Below are 27198 nucleotides of genomic sequence, written 5' to 3' on the forward strand. Positions count from 1 at the left end.
GGCAATTTCAGTGACGCAGTGTCGGCGATGGCCTGAGCCAGTTGACGAAAACTCGTCTGCTCCTCCGCTCCCCATTCCCACGGGGCTGCCTTCCTTAGCAACTTTGTCAGGGGGAGTTGCAGGCGTATGCAGTTAGGAATGAACGGGCGGTAGTAGCCGACCTCGGCCTTCAGTCCCTCGGCCCTCGGCCCTCAGTCCCCAGCGAGTGCGGAGCAACTGACCACGGCGGCGGTCAGACCTGTGACGCAGCGAAGGGTGCTAAGAATCTCTGGCTCCGGACAGGCCGCCATTGAAATCTGAACCTGGCAACGTTTAACGCTAGAACTTTATCCAGTGAGGCTAGCCTAGCTGTGCTGTTCGAGGAACTAGCAGGAATTAAATGGGATGTGATAGGGCTTAGCGAAGTTAGGAGGACAGGTGAGGCGTATACAGTTCTAAAGGACAGACACATACTGAGCTATCGCGGATTATAGAATAGACGAGAACTAGGTGTGGGATTCCTCATTAACAATGATATAGCTGGCAACGTAGAGGAGTTCTATAGTATTAACGAGAGGGTAGCAGCTGTAGTAATTCGGCTGAATAGGAGGTACAAGCTGAAAGTGGTGCAGGCCTACACGCCCACGTCCAGCCATGATGACCAGACCGTTGAAAGTTTCCTGAGGACGTAGAATCGGCAATGAATAAAGCAAAATCACAGTACACTGTACTGTTGGGCGACTTCAATTCGAAGGTGGGCAAGAAGCAGGCTGACGACCACGCGGTAGGTTACGGTGGGATTGGTTCTAGAAATAGCAGGGGAGAGCTATTAGTCGAATACGCAGATAGAAATAATTTATGGATCATGAATACCTTCTTCCGCAAACGAGAAAACAGGAAGTGGACCTGGAAGAGCCCCAATGGTGAGACTAAAAATGAAATCGACTTCATACTAGGCGCTAAACCTGGCATCATTCAGCATGTGGCCGTCCTTGGAAAGGTGCGTTGTAGCGACCACAGAATGGTAAGGTCTGGAATGAGCTTAGACTTGAAGAGGGGACGGAAGAAGCTAGTGAAGAGGAAGACCATTAACGAGTTAGCCGTAAGAGGGAAAGTACAGTAAAGCAGCTGAATGGGCTAGTTGGTTTTGCATCTTGGTGAAAAAACAGCGCACAAGCAGACACAGACAGAAAGAAGGGGACAAGCGCTGAACTAGCAACTGAGGGTTTATTGAGAAGCATGGCGAAATATATACAGCACAGCATACAGCATTCAAAAAACATATAAACAGCACATAAAAGGCGGATAAGAAGCCAGCATCCAAAATCATCGCTTAACGTTGCATATCCAAGAATTGCATCTCTTTTGTTGAAAGAAGGATAGACGGGGTGCTGACACATGAGACGGGGTGCCGACACATAGCAAAAGCGGAGGACTCATGTGTCAGCACCCCGTCTATCCTTCTTTCAACAAAAGAGATGGAATTCTTGGATATGCAACGTTAAGCGATGATTTTGGATGCTGGCTTCTTATCCGCCTTTTATGTGCTGTTTATATGTTTTTTGAATGCTGTATGCTGTGCTGTATATATTTCGCCATGCTTCTCAATAAACCCTCAGTTGCTAGTTCAGCGCTTGTCCCCTTCTTTCTGTCTGTGTCTGCTTGTGCGCTGTTTTTTCACCAAGGGAAAGTACAGGAGTTTAGGATAGCGCTGCAAAACAGATATTCAGCCTTAACTGAGGAAGACGATCTTGATGTCCATACAATGAACGATAATCTGACATCAATAGTTACGGAGTGCGAAGTAGAAGTAGCCGGTAGGACAGTTCGACAGGATACGGGGAAGCTATCTCAGGTGGCGAAAGATCTGATTAAGAAGCGCCAAAGCATGAGGGCGTCTAACCTTACCCACAGAATAGAACTAACAGAGCTATCGAAGTTAATAAATAAGCGCAAGGTAGCCGACATAGGAAAGTTTAATATGGAGACAATCGAGCTTGCTCTAAAGAACGGAGGACGCCTAAAAGCAGTGAAGAGGAAACTAGGCATAGGTAAAAACCAGATGTATGCATTAAGAGACAAGCAGGGCAATGTCATTAGCAATTTGGATAAGATAGTTAACGTAGCCGAAGAATTCTACACAGACCTGTACAGTAGCCAATGTAATCAGAGCGTTAATGAGAAGGACCGTAGTGCACAGCAATGCGTCATCCCGCCAGAAATGAAAGGGGAAGTTAAGAAAGCCTTAGAAGCAATGGAAAGGGGAAAAGCAGCTGGTAAGGATCAGGTAACAGCAGATCTATTGAAGGACGGAGGTGACATCGTGCTATAAAAGCTAGCCACCTTGTATACGCAATGCCTTATGACCTCGACCGTACCAGAAGCTTGGGAGAACGCAAACACTATCTTAATTCATAAGGGAGACGCCAAGGACTTCAAAAATTACAGGCTGATCAGCTAACTATCCGTGGCCTACAAAGTATTTACTAAGGTAATCGCTAATAGAGTCAGGGCAACCTTAGACATTAATCAACCAAATGATCAGGCGGGCTTTCGTAAAGGATATTCCACAATAGATCATATTCACACTCTCAATCAGGTGATAGAGAAATGTGCAGAATATAACAAAAATCTATATATAGCTTTCATTGATTACGAGAAAGCATTCGACTCAATGGAAAACTGAGCAGTCATACAGGAATGCGTAATCAGGGGGTAGAAGATCCTTCTGTCAAAATACTGGAATATATATATATATATATATATATATATATATATATATATATATAGCAACTGCACAGCTACTATAGTCCTCCATAAAGTCAGCAATAAAATTCCAATAATAAGCAAGGACGTCAGGCAAGTAGACACGATCTCGCCAATGCTATTCACCGCCTGTTTACAGGAGGTATTCCGATGCCTGAATTGGGAACAGTTGGGAATAAGAATAAATGGAGAATACCTAAATAATCTACGATTCGCAGATGACATTGCCTTGCCGAGTCACTCAGGAGGTAAACTGCAAATCATGATCAATGAGTTAGACAGGCAGAGCAGAACGATGGGTCTAAAAATTAATATGCATAAAACCAAGGTAATGTTAAGCAGTCTAGCAAGGGAACAACAGTTCACAATTGGCAGCGAGAGCCTGGCAGTTGTGAAGGAATACGTCTACTTAGGGCAGGTAGTGACAGCTGATACAGATCATGAGAGGGAGATAACTAGAAGATTAAGAATGGGGTATAGCGCATATGGCAGGTTCTCGCAGATCATGAATGGCAGTTTACCAATTTCTCTCAGGAGAAAAGTGTACAACAGCTTTATCTTACCGGTACTCACCTAAGGGGCAGAAACGCGGAGGCTAACGAAAAGAGTTCATCTTAAGTTAAGGACAACGCAGCGAGCCATGGAAAGAAAAATCATAAGTGTAACGTTAAGTGACCGGAAGCGGGCAGAGTGGGTGAGGGAACAAACACTGGTTAAGACATCCTAGTCGAAATCAAGAAAAAGAAATGGGCTTGGGCAGGGCATGTAATGGGAAGGCAAGATAACCGCTGGTCCTTAAGGGTAACGGAGTGGATTCCAAGAGAAAATAAGCGTAGCAGGGGGCGGCAGAAGGTTAGGTGGGCGGATGAGATTAAGAAGTTTGCAGGGAAAGGGTGGATGCAGATGGCAAAGGATAGGGTTAATTGGAGAGACATGCGAGAGGCCTTTGCCCTGCAGTGGGTGTAGTAAGGCTGATGATGATGATGAGTAGCCGTCCATCCCGAGAAAGCGGCGCACGGCCTTCACGTCGTTCGGCGCTGAAAATTCCAGGATCGAGCGAAGCTTCTCCGGGTCCGGGGACACCTGTTCGCGCCGCACGCGGTAGCCGAGTAGGCTCACTTCCGCTCTGCACAGCTGCGCTTTGGCGAGGTTGAGTGTGAGGCCTGCTTCTCCGAGCTTTCTCAAGATATTCCCGAGATGATCGAGGTGCTCTTCGAAGGTACGGGAGTAGATGACGATGTCGTCCAGGTAGGCGAGGGCGTGATGCCATTTCGCGTCGCCGAGCACACGGTCAATCAGCCGCTGAAAGGTGCTCGGGCTTCCGGACAAACCGAAGGGCATCCTAACGAACTCGTAGAGACCTCTGTGGCATGTGAATGCCGTTTTGCACTTGTCGCCTGGTCGCATCTCTACGATAGCCCTTGCTAGCGTCCAGAATAGAAAAATACCTCGCTCCGCCGAGGTTTGAGACGATGTCGTCAATGCTTGGGAAGGGGTACGCATCTTTCTGTGTGACTGCATTCAGTCGCCTGTAGTCCACGCATAAGCGCGAGATACCGTCCTTTTTGGGGACGAGTACGACTGGGAAACCCCAGGGACTCGTTGAGCGGCGAACAATGCCCGCATCGAGCAGCTCTTGCAGCGCCGCGTCAATCGCCTGCCGTTTGGCGGGGCTGACCGGTCTGGGATTTGATTTCCAAGGCTGTGCGTCCCCCGTTTCGATGCGGTGCTGCACCACTTGCGTGCAGCCGGGGCGGTCCGCAAATATCTCCTCGAAGTCGCTTAACAAGGAGAATATGCGGCCGCGCTCACGCTCCGTCAAGAAACCCGTGATTGCGAGGAGACCGTGTAATTTGGCGTCCTTGTCCGCACAAAAGGCGCAAGGTCGGGGACAGGCCGCAACTGCTGACTCCAGCGGCTGGTGGGGGGGAGCGTTGTTCTCTGGGGAGGCATTTCTCCTCTCCACTTCGGCGTTTGACATCCGAGCAGTCGCGGCGGGCGCGGTAGCGAACTGCTTGAGTGGCGTGAACGGGCTTTTCCGGTAGCCGCCGTTGCCGATGTCAACTGCGATTCCGGATTTTGCCAAGAAATCTCGTCCTAGAATGGCGGGGACCGTGAGTCCAGGCAGATAAATGAAGCGCTGTCGTCGTCTACGCTGATTCCAGCGCACGACAAGGCGCGCAGCACCGCCGGAGCACGCCTCTCCGCGCGCAAGTTGGAGGGCCACGTTGCGCTTTAGCAGCTGAATGCCCTTCCGTCCCAGATGAGAGACTGCCTCGTCTCCGATGAGCGACGTGCTCGCGCCAGTGTCGAGCAGTGCTTTGAGCGTAAATCCTGCGATTGCAAGTTCTATGAACGGAGCACTCTCACTGCTCGGTGTTCCGACCCTGAACAGCGAAGGGGCCGCGATTACGGCTGCATCGCCCGTTTCCGCCCCGGCCGCCGGCGCCACAACCGGTGGCCTGCCTCGTTTCCAGGCCCGGTAGGGCACGCCCGTGCAATGTGACCCACTTGGCCACAGTTGAAACAGCGCACAGAGTTCCGTGCATGGTACAGGGATGGACGAGGCTGCTCTCGCGCACGGCCATCCGTGAGCGCCTTCCGAACCGGCATTTCAACCCGGTGACGCTGTCCGTCTGGAGGCGTAATCCCTTCGCGATCGTTTGACCGACCTTGGGAATCTCTGTCAGGCGGTTGGCGAGAGGCTGACCAGACTCCCGGCCGTGTCACCTCTGTTGCCCTGAGCCCGTATGAGTAAGGATCCAAGGCGCGATCCGAGACTTCGAAAAGCGCGCCTTGAGCCGGTGCCCGAGCGGATTCGCTTCGTGGGCGGGTGCTGCCGTTCCAGGCGCAGCTGGACTCCAGTGATTCCGATGGAGGTGGTGGGGGCCGGTACGCGCGGGCTGCCGAGATTTCGGCTTGTACCCGGCGCGCTTCCACAGCTAGCTCGTTCAAGTCTCCGCAGCGATTTCCCCGCAGACAGAGAGCAAACGTGGGGTGGCTCTGTCGGACTACCCTTCCCACTCGCTCAGCGTTCGAAGCTCCGGGATCGGCGTAGTCGTAAAGCTCCTGCATTGCCCTGACGTACTCGACCAGAGATTCGTCCGGGGCTTGCGTGCGCAGCTCCGAATGCCGCCGCATCCGCAGCTGGTAGTCGTAAGGAAGGAACTCGTCCCTGAACACCCTGCGGAAATCCGCGATCGTGCTCGCGGTGTGGCCGACCAACCGGTGCCACCGAGCGGCCTCATCAACGAGCGCAACGGAAATCACTCTCCGAAGCATATCATGCTCCCTCGTGCCTGTTGTCTGACTGTACTGGCCGAGAGCCAGCAAAAAGTGGTTAGCACTCGTTTGATCGCTGTAGCCACTGTACTTCGGGATCGGAGTTCCGATACGCGGGCTGGGCTGTGCGGATTGCCGCGCTTGCTGTAACGCGCTGGCCAGAACTTCGGCGAGATTGGTCGCGTTCGCGGGTGTTTCGCTGTCAGGAGCCGTGATGAGCGGTGACCTGGTCGCATGTGGCGCGGTCTCGGTTGTGCCGTTTGGCGGGTGTGAGACGGAGGTCGATGTGCCCGCCTGTTCCCAGGCGGCGCACGCCGATGATGGGTGAGCGCGTGCTGGTACCGTGGCATCTGGCGGAGTTTTCCGGCATCCACGGTGTTGCGTACGTCGCGCCTGCGACGGTGTGTCTGTTGAGCTGCGTCCGCTGCAGGAGTGCCTGGGGCAGGGCGTTCCCTGGACCCCTGGCCGAGCTCTGTGAGCCACATCAGATAAGGCAATGTAGACTGCGGATCCGCCATGTTCGCCGGGAGCGAGTTGCTCAAGCGCGTCTGCGCGTGAGAACCACGTTGAGGCGCCAGTTGTGGGGGTTCTTACTAAGCCGTCGAGCCTCCTTTGAGGTCTAGGCCATGAACTCCAAGCTCCCGGTATCGCGCACCACGCGTGGCCGTTCTCACGGCGGCGCAGCGGAAATGCGAAATAAACACAACACGGAACCGGACGCTTTGCCCGGGGCCAAACGTTTATTGGGTTCTCCGAAGTCGCTGGCTGCTTGAATCTTGATCTGCGACCCTTGCCGTCTAGCTTGGTCGTGCGGCTGACGGGGCAAGATGCGACAACAAAGAGGGAAGAAGGGAGGTAATTACCTGAAGTCCTCTCGCTGTTGCGGCTCGCTGAAGTCTCTCTCTGGCCACGGCCGGTACCCGCCGATCTCGGCGCACTTGACCGTTGTCACATTCGGCCAATCAGCGACCGCTCCGGCGGCGCCTGGCGGTGCGCGCTTGCGACCGGCTTTTGAGGAAGGAGGCGGCGCAGCGCTCTCGAGCAGACGTTCTGGCTACTCGCCCGTGGGGAAGGAGGAAAGCGTCGCTTTCCTGAGTCTCCACGGTGCGCCTTGCCGGCCAGGGAAGGGTATGGCACTCCGAAGCTCCCACACACTTCAATAAAAAGTTTTTCACTACCACCACCGGTAATTGTCTCACATCTGAGTGAACAACCGAAGCGCGCCGAACGAGATGGGAAGAAGGTTGCAGCGAAAGATGAAAGGGAGCTATAGGTGCCATAGTGGAGGGCCCCGGAATAATTTCGACGAGCTTGAGATCTTTAACGTGCCCTTCGCATAGCAAACAGACGCCTTTGAATTTCTTCTCCATCGAAACATGGGCGCAGCGGCCAGGTTCGAACCCGGGAACTACAGTTAAGTAGCCAAGCACCCTATAGCCACCGCGACTGGTGTGGAAAGAAACAACAGTGCAGATTAGGCACATTTATTGGTTATTCGAAGTCCTCCGGCACCATTAGCCTTGAAACCAGCTTATTAAAGTTAAGTGATTACGATTTCGGGCCGGTTTTCATGCAACATATTCATGTTGCATTGTATCGCTCCTCCTTCTAGTCTCAGAAGGGCCTGCAGTGTTCTGTAAATAAATTTGCTAAATTTCTTCCTTCAATGTAGCCACCAGCCAGTTTTTATCAATAATCATGTTTGATGTGACAGCATATCGAGCAGGATTCGCTCGGGGAAGCATTTTGGGCCTCTTCTGTTTTCTTTATTCTCAATTATTTGGTTAACACTGAGAGAGCGTAGAAATCGACAACAAAAGTAAAAGAAATGATGTTGACTTCGCGCCAAAAAATCTTAACGTAGACACAACATCATACTTCATATCGGGGCTAAAAGTATTCAAATAGTGCCTCAAGATAAATGCCTCGGTCGAGCTTCTGATCTGAAAGATAAATATGCCGCTAAACAAACAAAATTTTAGAAGTATCGTTAATTCGCTCGCAATAAACAATAGTAATACAAAAGATATTTCCTTCAGGCCAAAAAATTGCAACGTAGACGCACAGTCCACGCTTTATTTCGGCTCTACAAATGCTGAAATATCACCTCAAGTTAAATGCATCGGCGTTGTGATTGAAAAAAAAATGTCCTGGAATGCTGACATTAGAATCAGTAGCAGCTACCGCTTCCGTATTACGGGTATCCTGTCCAAATTGCGATATTGCGCACCTGTTAGCATTAAACGCCTAATTGAAAGTGCCTTGTTCATTTCACATATCAACTACTGCCACTTAGTGTTGGATACAACTGGTTTGTCAAATCTTACAATACTTTATATTACACAAAAAAGGCAATTCGTACAGTTTACAAGCGCTGCATATGATGAAATGAACGGCTGCGCAAATCAGGACACAGACAAGAAAGAGACACCACATGCGCACTGTGGCATGTGGTGTCTCTTTCTTGTCTGTGTCCTGATTTGCGCAGCCGTTCATTTCATCATGCACCAACTCGCCCCTCAGGCCGTTATTCTGTTGCATATGAAAGCCACACGGGACCCCTGTTCAAGAAAATGAACATAATCACACTTCTTGACATTTAAAATCAATGCTGATTAAATGCTATACTAGCAGAATTAAAAGAAAACATTTTAGGGGACAGAAAACCTGACTCGTAAACAACACGCAAGTAATACTCGCCGTACTGAAATTTGAGAAACACCTCGAGCACGCACTTGGTTAGCCAGATGCTAAGCGATTTGCCCCAACTCTTTTAAACAAAGGAAATATTTCATAACAAGAATATTGCTTTTTTAAAACATATTGCATTCACAATGTCTGCATTTTTTTCTGCACTTCACTATACGCTCTATACTTCAATAAACTCGTTTCCTATATTCTGCTTATCATTGCTGATGTCTTAAGATTGTATCAGGTAGTCCGTGTTTGATAGGTTGTTTTTTTAATCCTCGTTGACAATGCAATCATTAGGAACCAGGGAAACGGTCAAGCGCGGTTACAGGTTTTTTGTTTGCGGTCCTCAGCAACTGTAATACTAATCCTGATGATCAACCCGACTGCGCCCACTGCAGGACAAAACCCTCTCCCATGACTCTTCAATCAACCCTCTCCTTTGCCAGCTGCGCCAACCCTATGTCTGCAAACTTCTCAATCTCATCCGCCCACCTAGCTTTCTGCCGCCCTTTGCTACAATTGCCTTCTGTAGGAATCCACTAGGTTACCCTCAAGGACCATTGGTTATCTTGCTTGCGCAGTACATGCCCTGCCCAAGCCCATTTCTTCCTGTTGATTTTGACTAGGATGTCATTAACACGCGTTTGTTCCCTCACCCACTCTGCCCGCTTCCGGTCTCTTAACGTTACACCTATGAATTTCTTTCCATGGCTCGCTGCGTTGTCCTTAACTTAATCTGAACCCTTTTCCTTAGCCTCCACGGTTCTGCCCTATAGGTGAGCACCGGTAAGATACAACTGTTATACCTTTTCGCTACGGGGATATTAGTAAACGTCCATTCATGATTTCAGAGAACCTGCCATATGCGCTCCACCACATTCTTATTATTGTACTATTTCCACCTTATGATCCGGATTAGTGCTCACTGACCGCCCAAAGTTGACGTATTTCTTTATCACTGCCAGCACCTCGTTACCAACTGTCAACTGCTGTTTTCTTGCGATAGAAGAGGAAAATATGCAGCGCAAGAAACGCGGGGACAGCAGAAGCAAGACAAACAAAAGCGCTGTCAGCGCTTGTGTTTGTCTTTCCTCTGTCGTCCATGCGTTTCTTGCGCTGCATATTTTCCTCGTCTGTCATGAACCAACAGGCCCAAATTTCCACCCTTCATCAGTTCTCTTGAGACACTGTTAAACATTACTATGGTTTCCTGCATGTTATTTTAAACCCACCGTTCTGCTGTGCCTGTCTAACTCATTAATCATGCTTTGCAGTTTATCTCCTGAGTGACTTAGCAAGGCAATGTCAGCAGCAGATCACAGACTACTCGGTATTCTCCATTAACTCATATTTTCAACTGTTCACAAATAGGACCCAGAATACCTTCTGCAAACAGGCGGTGAATAGCATTAGCGAGAAAATGCTGCCGTGTTTGACACCTTTCCCTATTGAAATTTGATTGCACGGTGTATGGTGGCTGAGCAGTCTCTATACATAATATCTTCCAGTATTTTGACAGAAGACTTTTGAGCACCTGATTCTGCAATGCCTGCATGACTGCCGAGGTCTCCACTTTGTCAAATGCTTTCTCGTAATCAATAGAGGCTGGTTACATTGTACGAATTTCTCTCTCACCTTATTGATAGTGTTTATATGGTCGATAATCGAGCTTCCTTTATAAAAGCCTGCCTGACCCTATGCTTCATTGAGAGCTGCGGTTCTCCTCACTCTATTAGCGACAACCCTAGTATCTTCTAGGGAACGGACAGTAGCTGATCGGCCTTGAATTTTTCATGTCCTTGACGTCTCTTTTTTAATTAATTAAGGTAATGGCAGCGTTCTTCCAAGTTTCTGATACACTCGAGGTCAGAAGGAATTGCGTATACAGGGAGGTTAATTTTAACGACCACAATCTCTTCTCTATCTTCCTACAGATTTGCTGTTAACTGATCATCACCAGCGGGATGTCTCTTTGCGGTGCACTACTAGCAAACGAATGAATGATTGATTGAATGACACAACAAGCAGAATTACAACCATACAAAATACTGTTCACAAGTGGTGCCAGATCGCAATTGGCAGTTTCCGACTATTCGTCAAGAGTAGATTATATAACAGCTGTACCTAAACGTAGTCACGCATTCTCGAATGGGGCAGAAACATGGAGGCTAATGAAGAGGGTTAACCTTAAATTGAAAACAAAGCAGCGAGGTTTCTAAAGCAAAACGATACGTTAAGAGACACGAAGACAGCTTACTGGTATAGGGAAATACGCGTTAGTAATTTTTTAGCTCAAAGCAAAAAGTAATGAGCTGAGTCAGGGCATGTAATGCAAAGGCAAGGTAACTGATGGTCTATAAATAAATGTAAGGGGGTGGATTCCAACAGAGGGAAAGCATGAAGCATGGCAGGCGGCGTGAGAGGGTGAGGAGAGAAGGCAAATGAGGACGTTTGCGAGAATAAAATGGCCGCAGCTGGCGCGGGACTGGGTTAAGTGCAAAGATATGGAAGAGGTCAGTGTATTGATTTGTGTTTGGTTTGACGAGTGATGATGATAGCTATCGCAGCCCGAAATGCGGCGAGGGAGTGTTTAGGCACGTGGGGTTTATCGTCCCACAGAGACTGTGGCTATGCGGGACGCTGTATTTGAGTGCTTCGTGTAATTTCGACCGCCTGGAGCACTTTAACGAGCACTGACACCGCACAGCACTCGGGCATTTATTTTCCCTCCATTAAGATGCGACCGCCGCGACTGGAATCAAACCCGCGTTTTTCGGGTGAGCAGCCAAGTACCATAATCCATGAGCCACAGCGGCGGCCCCGTTGAGAGAATGGGCGTTCCATAATGATGATGCAGTACTCGTACATTGCTCCCATTGCCACCACAGTAGAGAAACGCGATAAAGTATAGGAGGCCATGTCGTTGAAATGGCTGTCCGTACTGTCACACGGTGTCGACGAAGGCAGCATTCGTGCAGCTACCGCACTGTATCGATGCCGTATCGCCAGCTGCGTGTCTCCCTCGCCGCAGGCATCTGGCGGGTTCGATCGGCGACTCGGAGCCCGTCTATCTGGGGCCCATGTGGCCCGGTTCACGCAGTCCGCGTCCGGGCAGCAACACCTCCTTTGCTCTCAACTGGGCAGCCTTGGAGAGGATTGTGCGCTCCAACTGCTCTTCCTTCAGGACAATATCCAGGTGAGCTTACCGCCAGAACAGGCAGGCAGCGCAAATTACTGCCTCCATGAGAAGTGCATGTTCTACGACTGCAGTGCACGGAATGCAGCTTGTCATCATTAGCCGAACTTCAAAGGCATCAGGCTAACCCTTTCAGTTAATGTTCTCTCTCGGAGAGGGCGATCACCTTGTCCGACAATGTTTTTAATGAATAAAGGCTGCCAGACCCTCTCTCACCCCCTGCTATGCTTGTCATGTTTTCCAATTCAGTAGTTTTTATTTATTTATTTATTAAATGCTCTACCAACCGCGCCATGTGGGATTACATTGGGGGTTGTGGCCAGGACAACACTAAAACAATTGGTAAAAGAAGGAAATGCGAGTGAACTAAATATGTGAGCAGCCGAATATAGAGTCAAACAATTAAGAATACAGGCAACACTTTTACAACCCTAGAAAAAGCAAGGGCTTAATTGTTATGCACATACCGCAAAGAGGAAAATAATGGGGCGGTGGAGGTGATCGTAGTGATATCACGTGGGAGTTTATTTTATTCGTGAATTGTTTTGGGGAAAGACATCGTGGAGAGGCTCATTTTACATCTGATCGCCTCAATTTCACAGGCATGACCTAGGCGCTTTTGGACGTATTCGAGATGGTGGTGGTGAAAACATTTATTAGGAAGGGCCAGGAGGTATGTTTGCATCAGCCCGTAAGGGGCCGATCCTTACAAGCACTTGGTGGAGGTCCCTAGTTTGGGACCCCAGTGGTGGTGGCCGCCGCCCAGGCGTGCCCGACAAAGGCTTGTTGGGCCTGTAAGTCGTGGCAGCCGAGCAGGGGCGCCTCCAAGTCCTCCCAGGTTGGGTTGGGGATTTGGGGAATAGCAGAGTTGGAGCGGCAGGCCCACACCATGTGATTGATGTCAAACGACACCGCTCTACAGTGTGGGCAGCTGCCGTTAGAGGAGGGGTCAAATGTTTTAGTGCTGCCGGGCAGAGCAATGTATTGGTAATAAGGCGCAGAAGGAGCCAATTACCCGCCTTCCTGACGTCTTTATATGGCGAGGGTAATGGCAATGACTGTTTAGCGAAAGTATGCGCTAAAAGCGACACAAGAAGACAACACACACACGACACAAGCACAAACTAACAACTGTTTATTCCTTACGGAAGATGCGTTTATATACGCAACGTCAGTTTTTAGGAAAGGCAACCTTCCTGTGTGTAGGCGGAAATTGGAACGTGTGTAAGCACTTCATCTATTGCACTTACAAAAAACGAAATTGATATAATAATAATAATAATAATAATAATAATAATAATAATAATAATAATAATAATAATAATAATAATAATAATAATAATAATAATAATAATAATAATAATTATAATAATAATAATAATAAGTGGTTTTGGGCGGAAAGGAAATGGCGCAGTATCTGTCTCATATATCGTTGGACACCTGAACCACGCCGTAAGGGAATGGATAAAGGAGGGAGCGAAAGAAGAAAGGAAGAAGGGGGGCCGTAGTGGAGGGCTCCGGAATAATTTCGACCACCTGGGGATCTTTAACGTGCACTGACATCGCACAGCACACGGGCGCCTTAGCGTTTTTCCTCCATAAAAACGCAGCCGCCGCGGTAGTATGATAAGTGCAGATGCTGGGTCGTGGTGATGGTCACGTGTTTGGTGACGGGAAGGTTGCCTTTCCTAAAAACTGGCGTTGCGTGTATAAACGCATCTTCCGTAAGGAATAAACAGTTATGTGTTCGCGCTTGTGTCGTGTGTGTGTTGTCGTCTTGTTTCGCTTTTAGCGCATACGTTTGCATAACGTTGTGTTCTGGGACGTTTGAGGGGGCGTGTGCGTAGTGTGCAGTGGCCGCTACCGAGGGCCTCCTCGCGGTTCAGCCAGTCATCGTGTCGTATGTTGCTAGTGAAGGTTAAGTCCAGTAGTTTTCCTGTACGCACGCACAAGGGTCACTTCTGAGCTGTAATGCTAGTATCGCGGCACCACTTTGCCTACGAAGGTGAGCGCTGCGACGTCTGATTTGCCAAGAGCGCGGAGATCGGGAAGCTCTCCAGCACGCTACTGGATCTTGGTTTGGAAGAACTGACTAGTCTCGTGCTTGGCCACGTGATTACGCCGCGGCACACGTCTCCAGTTAGTTTCAGCTGGCCGTACATGGAGAGCTGGCCCTCCGATGATGTGAGTTCAATGTCACGCAGAAGCTTGTCCGCAACATGCGTCTCTCGGGTGCCTGCGACGATTAGTTTTTGCTCCCATGTGGGGAGCAGGCTGAGTGATGCTGCGGCCTTGGCGCCCATGTAGGCCGCGAACGCTGCTCCCAGCTCGCCATGTTGGCACAAATCCTTGACAGGACGCTCAACCGGGGCTTCAGGATGATGACAATGTCTTCGGGATGATGCCGTGGAAGCGGTGTGACGTTCCTTGTGTGTGCTACGAGGTTCCGCGTTCGACGGTGCGGCGTAGACGGAGCCCCCAGTGGCGGCGAAAGCACAACCGGACCCCTTTCATGTTTCTACTGTATATGGCTGCAAGCAACTTGAGTGAGATTGCTTTTGGGCCTGCCGCCGTGGACCGCACGGAGACGACCCAGATGACAGCGGCATCATCAATTACCGAGCCATACTCGTTGAGAGTGACGACCAGAACGAAGGGGTTTAAGCCCAACCGGACCCCCTTTCCATAGTGTCAGCACGAGTCGAACGCCGCCGCCGCCGCCGCCGCTGGGAGACGGGCGTTATCTTCCCCAATTGGCGTGGCCGTTCCAGGGCGGCCTCGTTTCGGCAGGCCTGGCCCCGTGGCAAGACGGCGGGCCTCATCAATCAACCCTCCCGAGCACATCCCAGGACAAGGGACCACTTTTCCGGCCTTTTAGTGACCTCGCGTTCCGGCCTTGAGGGGCGAGTGTCATTTGATGGAGAACGGAGGCCGGTGACCCGCGGGAACTGTCAGCGGGCCAGAGCGCGCCTTACCACAGCCGACGCTATGCGGTACCTCGAAGACAACCTTCTTTCCCTCGGACTCAACACGTGAGGGGGGGGGGGGCGAGACCATAAGTGCGGTGGTGTGTTTGTGCGCCCAAGTGAAAGCCCTAGCCCCCCCCCCCTCCGGCGTGGGCGTCCTCACCCTAGGGAGTGTGGGGAGAAGAGGATATAAAAATCGACAAGCAGTACGGAAGAAGGACGCTCAGGACGACATCGTTCGCCAAGGGGGCCTTCAGCGCCGAAGCCCGACGGCGTGCAGCTTCTGCCAGCAACCGTTCGAGATCAACTCCGGAGCCCCTCCATCGTCCCCATGAAGTCGTCGGCACGTAAGCTTGGACGCCCCAGCCTCTGATGTATAATCTTCGTCATGTGTAATTATTGAATATATCTGTTTGTTTAAACTGAGCCATACAGTGTCTCTTTGCCTCTCCGTCCCGTGTGGACCTGCGCATTATGGGGGGTCATCACACTGGTGTCAGAAGTGGGGTCTCAAAAGCAAATGTCCTCTGAATGCTGCGACATTCATGACTTCAAAATTGTAATCAAAAGGGAATCACGGGACTGATTGTGGGAATTTTACCCCCATTTGAGAGGCTTGAGGCACCGGAGGGCTTGAAAAAAAAAATGTCTGTATCTGAGGGAGCTCCCACTCCACAGCCGTCGCTCGGAGCAAGCATGCTGGCATTAGGAAGCGTCATTCCGACGTTTACAGGAGATAAGACAGGGGTTCCAATCTGCGATTTCTTTTCCATGCTAGAAGAGGTTGGGAAAATGGGGGGATGGTCCGATGCTCAAATGCTAGGAATGGCGAGGTGTAAGATGGCAGGAGCTGCTCATGATTTTGCATGGCGAGACGAAAAAGTAAAATCCACAAAATCATTTGCGGAATTTAGGAAGCTCGCGTTTGAGCATTTCGACACTGAACCACGTCACGTGCGGGTACAGATGTTCCGTGACGCCGGACAGATGGTAGGGGAGGACGTGCGAACGTTTGCGTCGCGGCTTCAGCGCTTAGCGCGCGATACGTTAAGCAGGGAGGAGGAAGGAGACCAGCTAAAGAAGAAATACGCGGAGGATATACTTAAAGAGGAAATGACCGCTTTGTTCGTGGCTGGTCTGCAAGACCCCGTGCGCCGGTTCGTGCTCTCGCGCAAGCCGAGCAATTTCGACCAAGCCGTGGAGGCCGCATTGGATGAGGAACGAAATGAGGCGTTAACGACAGCCGCAGCGAGAGTACGCGTCATAGAGAGAGCGGTGCTCAACCCTGAGGTTGCTGTCTTGACAGAGCGATTAGATCGCATAGAACAGCTGCTATCTCAGCAGGTGGAACGCCAGGTTGAAGCGCGCGCTCAACAGCGCCCATTCGCTGGAAACCGGAGACCGCCACAAAGCTACAGGCGCGGTATGCGAGATTTTGAAGAAATCGTATGCTTCGCTTGCCAGGGTCGCGGACACATCGCCAGGTTCTGCCAAAACGTGCGCCGTGGGGAGCCACAAAGAGAAGCAGGCGAGACACGCCCTAAGCAAGCCTACAGCGGGGCTCCAGATACCGAGACAAAAAAACTAGATAGTCCTCCCCAGCCTGAGGAGCGTGGGGAGGGAGCAGTGGATGATGAGGTGGTGGTAGTTTGTGTGGCCGACGAGGCATGCCCTGTTGTGCGTTGCAAGTTAAATGGTTGTTGCATGGAATTGTTGATAGATACGGGGTCAAAGGTGACATTGCTTAAGGAGAGCAGTTTTAACACGCTTCGAAGGAAGGGGGACCGCGAGGTGTTGGAAGCGTCTGGTGGTATGGCAAACAAATTTGTAGGCATAACGGGGGATCCTCTTGGCATAAGTGGACTCTACCGGTTACACTTCCCTCTCGGCGGAATTGCATTGGAGCACCCCTGCTACGTATGCCCGGACACGGTGTCTCTGCCAAACGGAGTGTCAGGCATATTAGGGCAGGATTTTTTGAGAAAAGGGAAGGTAGTAGTCTCATTCTCTGAGGAAGAGGTTAATACGGGCGGTTCAAAAGTTCCGTTTTTGAACAGGAGAGGGCCTGAGATTCGCATTACCGATATTGACACCCGTCAAACAGTGGGATCATTGGAGAAGGTATATTCGCGGGTTTCCGTCAGGCTGGTCGATGAGGCGGTCGTCCTTCCTTGGTCGGAGCACATTTTGTACGCGTTTGTGCCTTCAGATGTAGAGAGCGGCGCCGTGGGAGTGCTTGAGCCGGTCGACTCTCTCAGCAATGGCCTGAAGGCAGCCGCAGGGCACTATGAATGGAAAAGAATGCCGATGGGTCTGGCCAACAGCCCTGCTGTCTGGCAGAGAACCGCTGATGTTATCCTGGCAGGTCTTCTGGGGAGGCTGTGCTTCGTGTATATGGATGACAATCATATACAGTGACAGTTTTGAGAACCATTTGCGCGATATTGAGCATGTTTTGGTGCGACTAAGAGGAGCGGGTCTCAAGCTGAAGCCCTCTAAGTGCCAATTCCTCAAAAACGAGGTGAAATACCTCGGGCACGTTGTTTCAGCTGACGGCGTGCGACCGGACCCCGAGAAACTAAGGTGTGTCTCGGATTTTCCATCCCCGACTAGCGTCCGCCAGGTCCGGCAGTTTCTCGGCCTGATCGGTTACTACCGAAGGCACATAGAGGAGTTCGCCAAGCTCGCTAAGCCGCTCACCGCCTGAACAGCCAAAAATGTCGCCTTTCGCTGGGACAAAAACGCGGAGGATGCTTTTGGGGCCCTGAAAAGGAAGCTAATGAGTGCACCGCTGTTGCGCCACCCGGATTTTAATTTGCCCTTCGTTATGGCCACAGATGCGTCAAAGTTCGCAGTTGGTGCCTTGCTATCTCAGGTTATCGAGGGCAAAGAACATCCCGTTGCTTTTGCTAGCCGACAGCTGAGCCCCACAGAGCAAAAGTACGGAGCTACGGAAAGGGAGTGCCTTGCCGTTGTCTGGGCAGTAAAGCACTTCAGATGCTACCTTTACGGCCGCAAATTCAAGCTAGTCACAGACTGCCATCCTCTGAAATGGGTGATGAGTGTCAGGGACCCTAGCTCGCGACTCGCTAGATGGAATCTACACCTGCAGGAATACTGCTTTGAAGTTGAGCACAAGTCAGGAAAGACACATCTGAATGCTGATGCACTCAGCCGCACAGCTGCCGTGGCAGCTATAGATGAGTTTGTCCCCGTAGTCGACCCCTCCGAATTACGCACAGAGCAGTGCAAAGATCCTGACCTGAAGCGAATAATCGAAAGCTTAGAGGGCGCACCGTCTCACCCCGAACAGCTAGGTTATTTCATTGGAAAAGACGGCACCCTGTGTCGGCGCACGAGGCCAACCAGGAAAGGGAGACCAGAGAAAACCGCTTGGGAGAGAGTCGTCATACCTCGGTCGTGGACAGAAAGGGTTCTTCGCGCGTTTCACGATGCGCCATGCGCCGGTAATTTTGGCGTAGCGAAGACACGCAGGCGTGTGGAGCGTTTGTACTTTTGGAGTGGCATGCGACAGGATGTTAGAGACTACTGTGCGAAGTGTCATTCCTGTCTCGAAAGAAAAACACCCAAGGGACGAAGACCAGCTCCAATTCAGCCGTTCCCTGAGGTTTCGGCTCCCTTCGAGCATACAGGTATGGACATAATGGGCCCATTGCCCACGACCACTTCCGGAAACAAGTACATTTTAGTATTTGTCGATCACATTTCAAAATACGCGGAAGCGGTAGCACTCCCAGATCAGAAGGCAGACACGGTTGCAAGAGCATTTGTCGAACAGATCGTGCTCCGACATGGACCCCCGAGGCAACTCTTGACAGATCGGGGAACGAACTTCGTGTCGCAGCTAATGAGGAGAGTTTGCGAGCTGCTTAAGATCGCTAAGAAGCAGACAACACCGTACCATCCGGCTTGCAACGGCGCGGTGGAGCGACTGAACCAAACCGTGGCCGGGTTCCTGTCGCATTTTGTTTCGCGCGACCAGCGGGACTGGGACTTGTGGCTCCCGTATGCAATGTTTGCCTACAATTCCGCAGCACACGAGAGCACGGGCGAATCGCCATTCTTTCTTCTCTACGGCCGAGACCCGGACCAGCCTAGTGAAGTGCCAGAGGGCCCCCGTCGTCTCCCATACGCTTCACTGGACGACTATAAGGTTGAGCTAGAATCGCGATTGCAAGTGGCGAGGGACATCGCAAAGGAGGACTTAAAGAAAGCGGCGAAGCGCAGGAAGGAGGTGCACGATCGCAGTGCTAGAGACGCGCCGTTTGATGTGAGGGACAGCGTGTACATTGAAAACTGCCAAAGGCAGATCGGGCTAGCTCGTAAGTTCCAGACGAAGTGGAGAGGACCGTGCGAGGTTGTCGAGAAGCTTTCTCCGGTAAACTTCAGAGTCCGAGACGTGAACCGGCGCTTGATAAGGATACACGCAAATCGCCTCAAGTCGGCACCGGTTCAGCATTCACGAAATGAGGAAAGGGAAAGCGCCGATTTTGATGGGGACAGAAGTGAAGCGGAGCGCGCAGATAGTTCGCAAGAAACGCCCTCTCCTGCATTTGTTCGGCAGGCGCCAGAGGTGACGGCCGGAATGCCACCGGATTTACTTCATGCATTGCTAGAAGAAGAAGCGCGCGAGGTTGCCGCGCAGATAACGCCAGGAGAGGCTCCTGCCACGAGCCCTCGCGAGTCCCAAAGTAGACAAAGGGTCACAGACTTACTTAGTATGACTCATGAAGGCCGATATCCGCTGCGAAATCGGAAAGCTAAGTCGGACTAATGGCGTAAACAGAGCGGAGTTGTGAACTGGTTAGAATTGTGTAATGCCGCAGCTCATAACATTGCTATGTGCTTATGTGTTAAGTTATCGGAGTTGGTAGTTAAACCTTTTTGTCATTAACTAACACCTTCACAGGAGAGCATGCGGAGCGCATGCAGAACCTGCCCTACTTCCTTTCGTTATCTATATTTTTGTCTGTGCCGTGATCATGCTAGAAGTGGGAGCTCCTTTGTAACTGTGGTAAATTTATTTCGTCCAGTTTGGACTAGAAAGGAGAGGCTTGGGTGCTGAGTTTCATGTTTATCTGTAAAAGAAGATCAGTGCTGCCCCTGGAGACGCCAGTTATGACAGCGGAGGCATATGGTGTGCAGTGGTGTTGAGTGCATCGAAAAGTGTTTTGTCGGACGCACTGTGCGAGGCGATTCAGAAAGACAAGGGGAGCTGCATGGACTCAAATGTTCGGAGAACATTCTTCTGGAGGGTGAGCGAGTGTGACGTTCCTTGTGTGTGCTACGAGGTTCCGCGTTCGACGGCGCGGCGTAGACGGAGCCCCCAGTGGCGGCGAAAGCACAACCGGACCCCTTTCATGTTTCTACTGTATATGGCTGCAAGCAACTTGAGTGAGATTGCTTTTGGGCCTGCCGCCGTGGACCGCACGGAGACGACCCAGATGACAGTGGCATCATCAATTACCGAGCCATACTCGTTGAGAGTGACGACCAGAACGAAGGGGTTTAAACCCAACCGGACCCCCTTTGCATAGTGTCAGCACGAGTCGAACGCCGCCGCCGCCGCCGCCGCCGCTGGGAGACGGGCGTTATCTTCCCCAATTGGCGTGGCCGTTCCAGGGCGGCCTCGTTTCGGCAGGCCTGGCCCCGTGGCAAGACGGCGGGCCTCATCAATCAACCCTCCCGAGCACATCCCAGGACAAGGGACCACTTTGCCGGCCTTTTAGTGACCTCGCGTTCCGGCCTTGAGGGGCGAGTGTCATTTGATGGAGAACGGAGGCCGGTGACCCGCGGGAACTGTCAGCGGGCCAGAGCGCGCCTTACCACAGCCGATGCTATGCGCTACCTCGAAGACAACCTTCTTTCCCCCGGACTCAACACGTGAGGGGGGCGAGACCGTAAGTGCGGTGGTGTGTTTGTGCGCCCAAGTGAAAGCCCCCCCCCCCCTCCGGCGTGGGCGTCCTCACCCTAGGGATGTGGGGAGAAGAGGATATAAAAATCGACAAGCAGTACGGTAGAAGGACGCTCAGGACGACATCGTTCGCCAAGGGGGCCTTCAGCGCCGAAGCCCGACGGCGTGCAGCTTCTGCCAGCAACCGTTCGAGATCAACTCCGGAGCCCCTCCATCGTCCACATGAAGTCGTCGGCACGTAAGCTTGGACGCCCCAGCTTCTGATGTATATTCTTAGTCATGTGTAATTATTGAATATATCTGTTTGTTTAAACTGAGCCATACGGTGTCTCTTTGCCTCTCCGTCCCGTGTGGACCTGCGCATTATGGGGGGTCTCCACAGCGGCTTTGGTTTCCAAAAGGATCCGATCTTACATTGGGGCTCGCCGTGAGCGCTGCAGCACGCGCAGCAGCGTTTTGCTGCGTTTAGCGGCCTGCTTTCTTGGCGTCTGCTTTCTTGGAGGTAGCGTTCCGTTTGCGGGAGCGGCGTTCGACTAGTTTGAAAAGCCTTATGTTCTCAAAGGGCGCAGAATCCAGGCTATCAGGCGTTGGAGTTGCAGAAAGGTAGGACCAGACCATGATGCCCGTGTCGTAGCTAAGTTGTACAGTTTGCGAAGGCATCTTGCCGCGGGTGGGCGACTCACTCACGGCCGGGCGCCGGCGTGGCGTTAGGCCTAACGCCGCCGCCATGATACGCAAGTTAACATCGGCCCTAAAAGACCAAAATATAGTCCCACCTGGGTACGAGTGGTATCCACAGGTAGTTGTCAACTTCACTAAGACAGACGGAGCTGTGTTGATGGGGTTCCGGTCGAAATTCCGTGGCTCCAGCCAAAAGTTGGTGGAGCCGATGCGCTGCACGTTCTGTCGCTCCGCGCGCTCACAGCGCCACGTATTCAAGATGACGAAGGTAATGCCCACATTAACACCAATTTTATTGTGAAATACACTGGACGGTTTCTAGTGCAATTCCTTCCCACCTGGAGTGATTCCCTTCCAAGGTTATCCTCTGCTGCAGAGACACTAAAATTTATTCGATAATTGGCATTTACAAATCACACAGCAAAATTCTGGATTATTTCAATTTTGTGAATGTCTACCCGCCGTAAAAGGTTCAGAAACTACAAGTTTATTCTATTACTGGTTGAATATTTGTTTTATACAAGAGCTCTTTATCATTAGGCGTAAAATTCTTCGCATTTCTGCGAAGAAAACTCATCACTCTGGATGCCTTGCTAATAATGCCTTACGGACCGCCGGTCATCGTCCCTTCGTATTGGAGGCTCTGCCCATACCCGCTTGTTCTTCTCGCTTTCAGTCAGGGTATTGGTCCTATCGCATTATTATTCCCAAGAACGCACTGCTCATACCACAAGCCCCTTACACGTCTTACAACTCGAACGCGACTTCTGGCTGAGCACGCAACCAGGACGGTTACGCTGACCGCAAGCACAATTTTTCCTCGCCTCTCTCCGTGTCACCATCTTCCCAAAACGTGGCCCAGTTTCAGTACGATTGCTCAATGTCGATTCCCATTTTCCGTGCGTTCCAAATACGAAGCATAATCCAAGCTCACCTTGATTGTAAAAACCGCTCTACTACAGTTCTCTCAGTTATCATCATCACCACCCTGTCTTGTGCCAACTGGGGTCCCCGATCCCAGCAAATTTAATAGTCTCATCGCCGACTTAACTTCATGCCGCCCACTGCTACGCTTGTCTTCTTTTGGAAGTAATGTTATTATCTGCAGCCATTATTTCATAACTAACAATGAAGGTTCTGGAATGTATGTTCCGAAGCTTCACATCGGCCATGAGCATCGCCGTACAGAACGGCTCCGAATTAATTTCAACCGTCTAGGATGCTTCGCACAGCATTGCGATCGCTCAACACACGGGCGCGTTCCCCTTTCTTCTGCACCAGGAATAGAACCACCGCAGCGAAATTAATACCGCAACCCTAGGCTTAGAAGGCAGCGCCAAGGTTAAAATAGTTTAATTTCAGAACAACGTCACCCTTGGAGAGACGAAAAATGCCGGCCACTGTATCGGTCATTTTTCCTCAGTGATTCATGGATGAGGTATCTACCAAAAATTGAAAATTGGGTTTATTGGGAAAAGGAAATGGCGCAGTATACCTATGACATCTCGGCAGACGCCTGAACCGCTCTCTAAGGGAAGCGACAAAGGAGGCGGTGAAAGAAGAAAGGAAGACAGTGGTGCCATAGTGGAGGTATACCTGGGAATTTTAACATGTATTGGCATCGCACAGCACACGACCGCCTTTTGCGTTTCGCCTACATAGAAAAGCTACCGCCGCAGTAGGGTTGGAACCCATGTACACCGGTTCAGTAGCCGAGCGCTCTAACCACTGAGCCACCACGGCGGGTCGGTATCTGCACGCTTCCCACATATTTTTTAACGCTTAATAAATAAAATGCTACCTTGTCGTACTGCCTGCTGAGATACCTGCGCACTCGAATCATATCGAAAAATCAACTGCACATGCGTCTGTGCTAATGGTCAGCCTAACGCTTATCTGCTAACTGTCTTATTGCTGAATGGGCTCTCACATTCTGTAATTTAAACAACTGACTGTAAGTACCGTGTTACACTAGCAGAAAAGCACTGGAATTAGATCAATTCCCAGGGTCGTGCAAACGACCAGCCTTGTGCCATACATTTTTTTCCCTACGTGCGGCTCACTGCTTCAGTTCTTGCTGTACCGCGAAACCAATAGGCATCCCGCATATGCGCGCGATATTGTTGTGGCGACGGATAAAGAGGATTCAGTGATTCTGACTAGAGTTCCCTGTCACAGCGAGACGTGTGCAGTCACTTCCTTGCCCGTGCAAGCAGGGATATAGAGGCTATAGGCGATTGTGGCGAGGGTTGCCTGCCAAAGTAGGCTGTTTGCGGCCGGCGCCTGCCACATGGTTGAAGAAATATAGAAGCGTTCACCGATCATCCCGATGGTGAGCTGCCACAGAGGGCCATGTGCGGCCGCTTTTCTGGGCCATGTCAGCAGGGATATAGATGTTTTACTGATTGTGGCGAGAGTTCCCTGCCATAGCGGGCTGTGTGCAACCGCTTCCTGTCGAGATGAAGCAGGAATAACGAGGCTTTCACCGATTGTGGCGAGAGTTCCCTGCCACAGAGCGCCGTGTGCAGCCGCTTCCGGGCCCATGAAAGCTGGGATATAGAGATTTTCACCGATTGTGGCGAGAGTTGACTGTCACAGCGGGTCGTGTGCTTCAGCTTCCTGTCGCGTGAAAGCAGGGTTATATATAGATCCTTTAAAAGATTTCGGCGAAATTTTCCTGCCAAAGCGGGCTGTTTGCAACCGCTTCCTGTCCAGTGGAAGCAGGGATATAGACCCTTTCACCTACTGTGCCGAGAGTTCCCTGCCACAGCGGGCCGTGTGCGGCCGCTTCATATTCCGTGGAACCAGGTTTACACAGGTATTCACCGATTCCGGCGAGATTGACACACCGGGCCGTGTGCGGCGACTTCCTGGCCCATGGAAGCAGGGATATAGAGGCATTCACCGATTGTGGCTACAGTTCCCAGCAACACCGGGCCGTGTGCGGCCGCTTCTTTTCCCGTGAAAGACGGGATAGAGAGCTCTACAACAATTGTGGCGAAAGTTCCCTGCCACAGCGGGCTGTGTACAACCGCTTCCTGTCCAGTGGAAGCAGGAATATAGACGCTTTCACAGATTGTGGCGAGAGTTTCCTGCCACAGCGAGCCATGTGTGGCCTTTTCCTGTCCCGTAGAAGTAGGGATATTGAGGTTTTCGACGATTGTGGCGAGAGGTCCCTGTCACAACGGCCCATTTGCGGCAGATTCCTGTCCTGAGGAAGCAGGGATATAGAGACATTAGCCGATTGTGACAAGATTTCCCTGCCACAGCGAGCTGTCCGCGGCCCCTTCGTGTCCTGTAGAAGCAGGGATATAGAGGCTTTAGCCGATTGTGGCGAGGGTTTCCTGCAAAAGCAGCCGTATGCGTCCGGAGCCTGCCGCATGCATGCTGGAATACAGAGGCTTTCGCCGATCGTCCTGACGGTGAGTTGCCACAGGGGGCCACGTGCCGGCCCTCACTAGTCAATGCTGGTAGTGATACAAGATGTTTTCATCGGTCCTGACGAGGTTCCCTGAACAGCGTGCCGTGCGCGGCCTTTTCCGGCCCATAGAAGCAGGGATATGAAGGCTTTCGCCGAGTGGGGCAGGAGTTCCTTGCCACAGCGGGCCGTGTGCGGCCGCTTACTGTCCCGTGGAGGCAGGGATGTAGAGCCTTTCACCATTTGAGGCGGGAGTTCCCGGCCACAGCGGGCCCTTTGCTGCGGCTTCCTGTCAATGTGGAAGCAGGGATATAGAGGCTCTCGCCGATTGTGCCGAGAGTTCCCTCCATCAGCGGGCCGCGTGGGGCTGCTTCCTGGCCCATGAAAGCAGTGATATAGAGGCTTTCACCGATTGTGGCGAGAGTACCCTGCATAAGCGGCCGTGAGCGGCCACTTCCTGTTCCGTGGAACCAGGAATATAGAGGATTTCACCGATTGCGGCAAGAGTTCCCAGCCACACCGGGCCGTGTGCGGTCGCTTCTTATCCCGTGAAAGCCAGGATAGAGAGCCTTGCAACAAATGTGGCGAAAGTTCTCTGCCACAGCGGGCTGTCTGCAACCGTTTCCTGTTTAGTGGAAGCATGGATATGTAGCCTTCTTTTAACATATTGTAGCGAAAGTTCCCTGCAAGAGCGGGCCGTATGCAGCCGCTTCATGTTCCGTGGAACCAGGTTTCCAGAGGTATTCACCGATTGAGAGTACTCTGCCACACCGGGACGTGTGCGGCGACTTCCTGGCCCATGGAAGCAGGGATATAAGGCTTTCATCGATTGTAGCGAGAGTTCCCAGCCACACTGGGCCGTGTGCGGCCGCTTCGTTTCCCCTGAAAGCAGGGATTGAGAGCCTTACAACAAGTGTGGCGAAAGTTCCCTGCCAGAGCGGGCCGTGTGCGGCCGCTTCCTGTTCCGTGGAAAAGGGATATAGAGGATTTCACCGATTGTGGCGAGAGTTCCCTGCCAAAGTAGGCTGTATGCGGGCGGCGCCTGCCACATGGTTGAAGGAATATAGAAGTGTTCACCGATCATCCCGATGGTGAGCTGCCACAGAGGGCAATGTGCGGCCCCCTACTGGTCCATAGAAGCAGAGTTATAGAGGCTTTCACCGATTGTCGCGAGGGTTGCCTGCCACATGCTTGCAGGAATAGTCTTTCACCGAACATCCTGATGGTGAGCTGCCACAGGGGGCCATGTGGGGCACTTTAGTGGCCCATGCAGGCAGTGATAAAAGAGACTTTCACCTTTCGTGACGAAGTTCCCTGCCACAAATGGCCGCGCGTGGCCATTCCTGGCCCTTCGAAGCAGGGATATAGACGCTTTCACCGATATTGGCGAGAGTACCCAGCCACATCGAACCGTGTGCTGCCGCTTTCTGGCCCGTGGAGGGAGGCAAGTACAGGTTTTCACCGATTGTGGTGAGTGTTCCCTGCCACAGCGATCCGTTGGCGGCCGATTCTTCTCCCGTAGAAGCAGGAATACAGAGGTTTTAGCCGATAGTGACGAGTGTTGCCTGCCAAAGCAGACCGTATGCGGGCAGTGTCTGCTAGATGCATGCTGAAATACATAAGGGGTCCATGTGCCGGCCTTCACTGGTCGATACAGGCAGTGATACAACAAACTTTCATCGGTCCTGACGAGGCTCTCTGGCACAGCGTGCCGTGTGCGGCCTTTTCCTGGCCTATGGAGGCTTTCACCGAGTGTGGGGAGAGTTCCCTGTCACAGCGGGCCGTGCACGGCCGCTTCCTGTCCCGTGGAAGCAGGGATATAGAGGCCTTCACCGCTTCTGGCGAGAGTTCCCTGCCGCAGCGGGCTGTGTGTGGACGACTCCTGTCCAGCGGAAGCAGGGATATAGAGGCTTTCTCCGATTGTGGCGACGGTTTTCTGCAAAAGTAGGGCGTATGCGGGCGGTGCGTGCCACATGCTTACAGGGATATGGAGGCTTTCACCGATTATCCTGATGGTGAGCTGCAACAAGGGGCCGTGTGCGGTGCCTTACTGGCGCATGCAGGCAGTAAAGAGGCTTTCAAAGGAGGTGACGATGTTCCTTGCCACAGCGGGCTGTGCGTAGCCGCTTCCTCGGCTATGAAAGCATGGTTATAGAGGCTTTCACTGATTGTCGCGACGGTTGCCTGCCAAAATAGGCTTTTTGCTGCCAGCGCCTGCCACATGCATGAATGAATATAGAGGCTTTCACCGATCATCCTGATGGTGAGTTGCCACAGTGGG

The 27198-nt window shown here is 51.7% G+C and overlaps 1 protein-coding gene across 1 annotated transcript in view; it reads left to right on the forward strand.

Moving 5' to 3' along the window:
• The window catches only part of LOC144123113 (glycoprotein-N-acetylgalactosamine 3-beta-galactosyltransferase 1-B-like), a 380861-nt gene that overhangs the window by 315965 nt on the left and 37698 nt on the right, over positions 1-27198 (forward strand). The window contains exon 4 of the mRNA XM_077656016.1: positions 11753-11917. Coding sequence (XP_077512142.1) covers positions 11753-11917 — 165 coding nt within the window. The remainder of the gene's footprint in view (positions 1-11752; positions 11918-27198) is intronic.

Source organism: Amblyomma americanum, chromosome 3 (genome assembly GCF_052857255.1).
Source record: "Amblyomma americanum isolate KBUSLIRL-KWMA chromosome 3, ASM5285725v1, whole genome shotgun sequence".
NCBI lineage: Eukaryota > Metazoa > Arthropoda > Arachnida > Ixodida > Ixodidae > Amblyomma > Amblyomma americanum.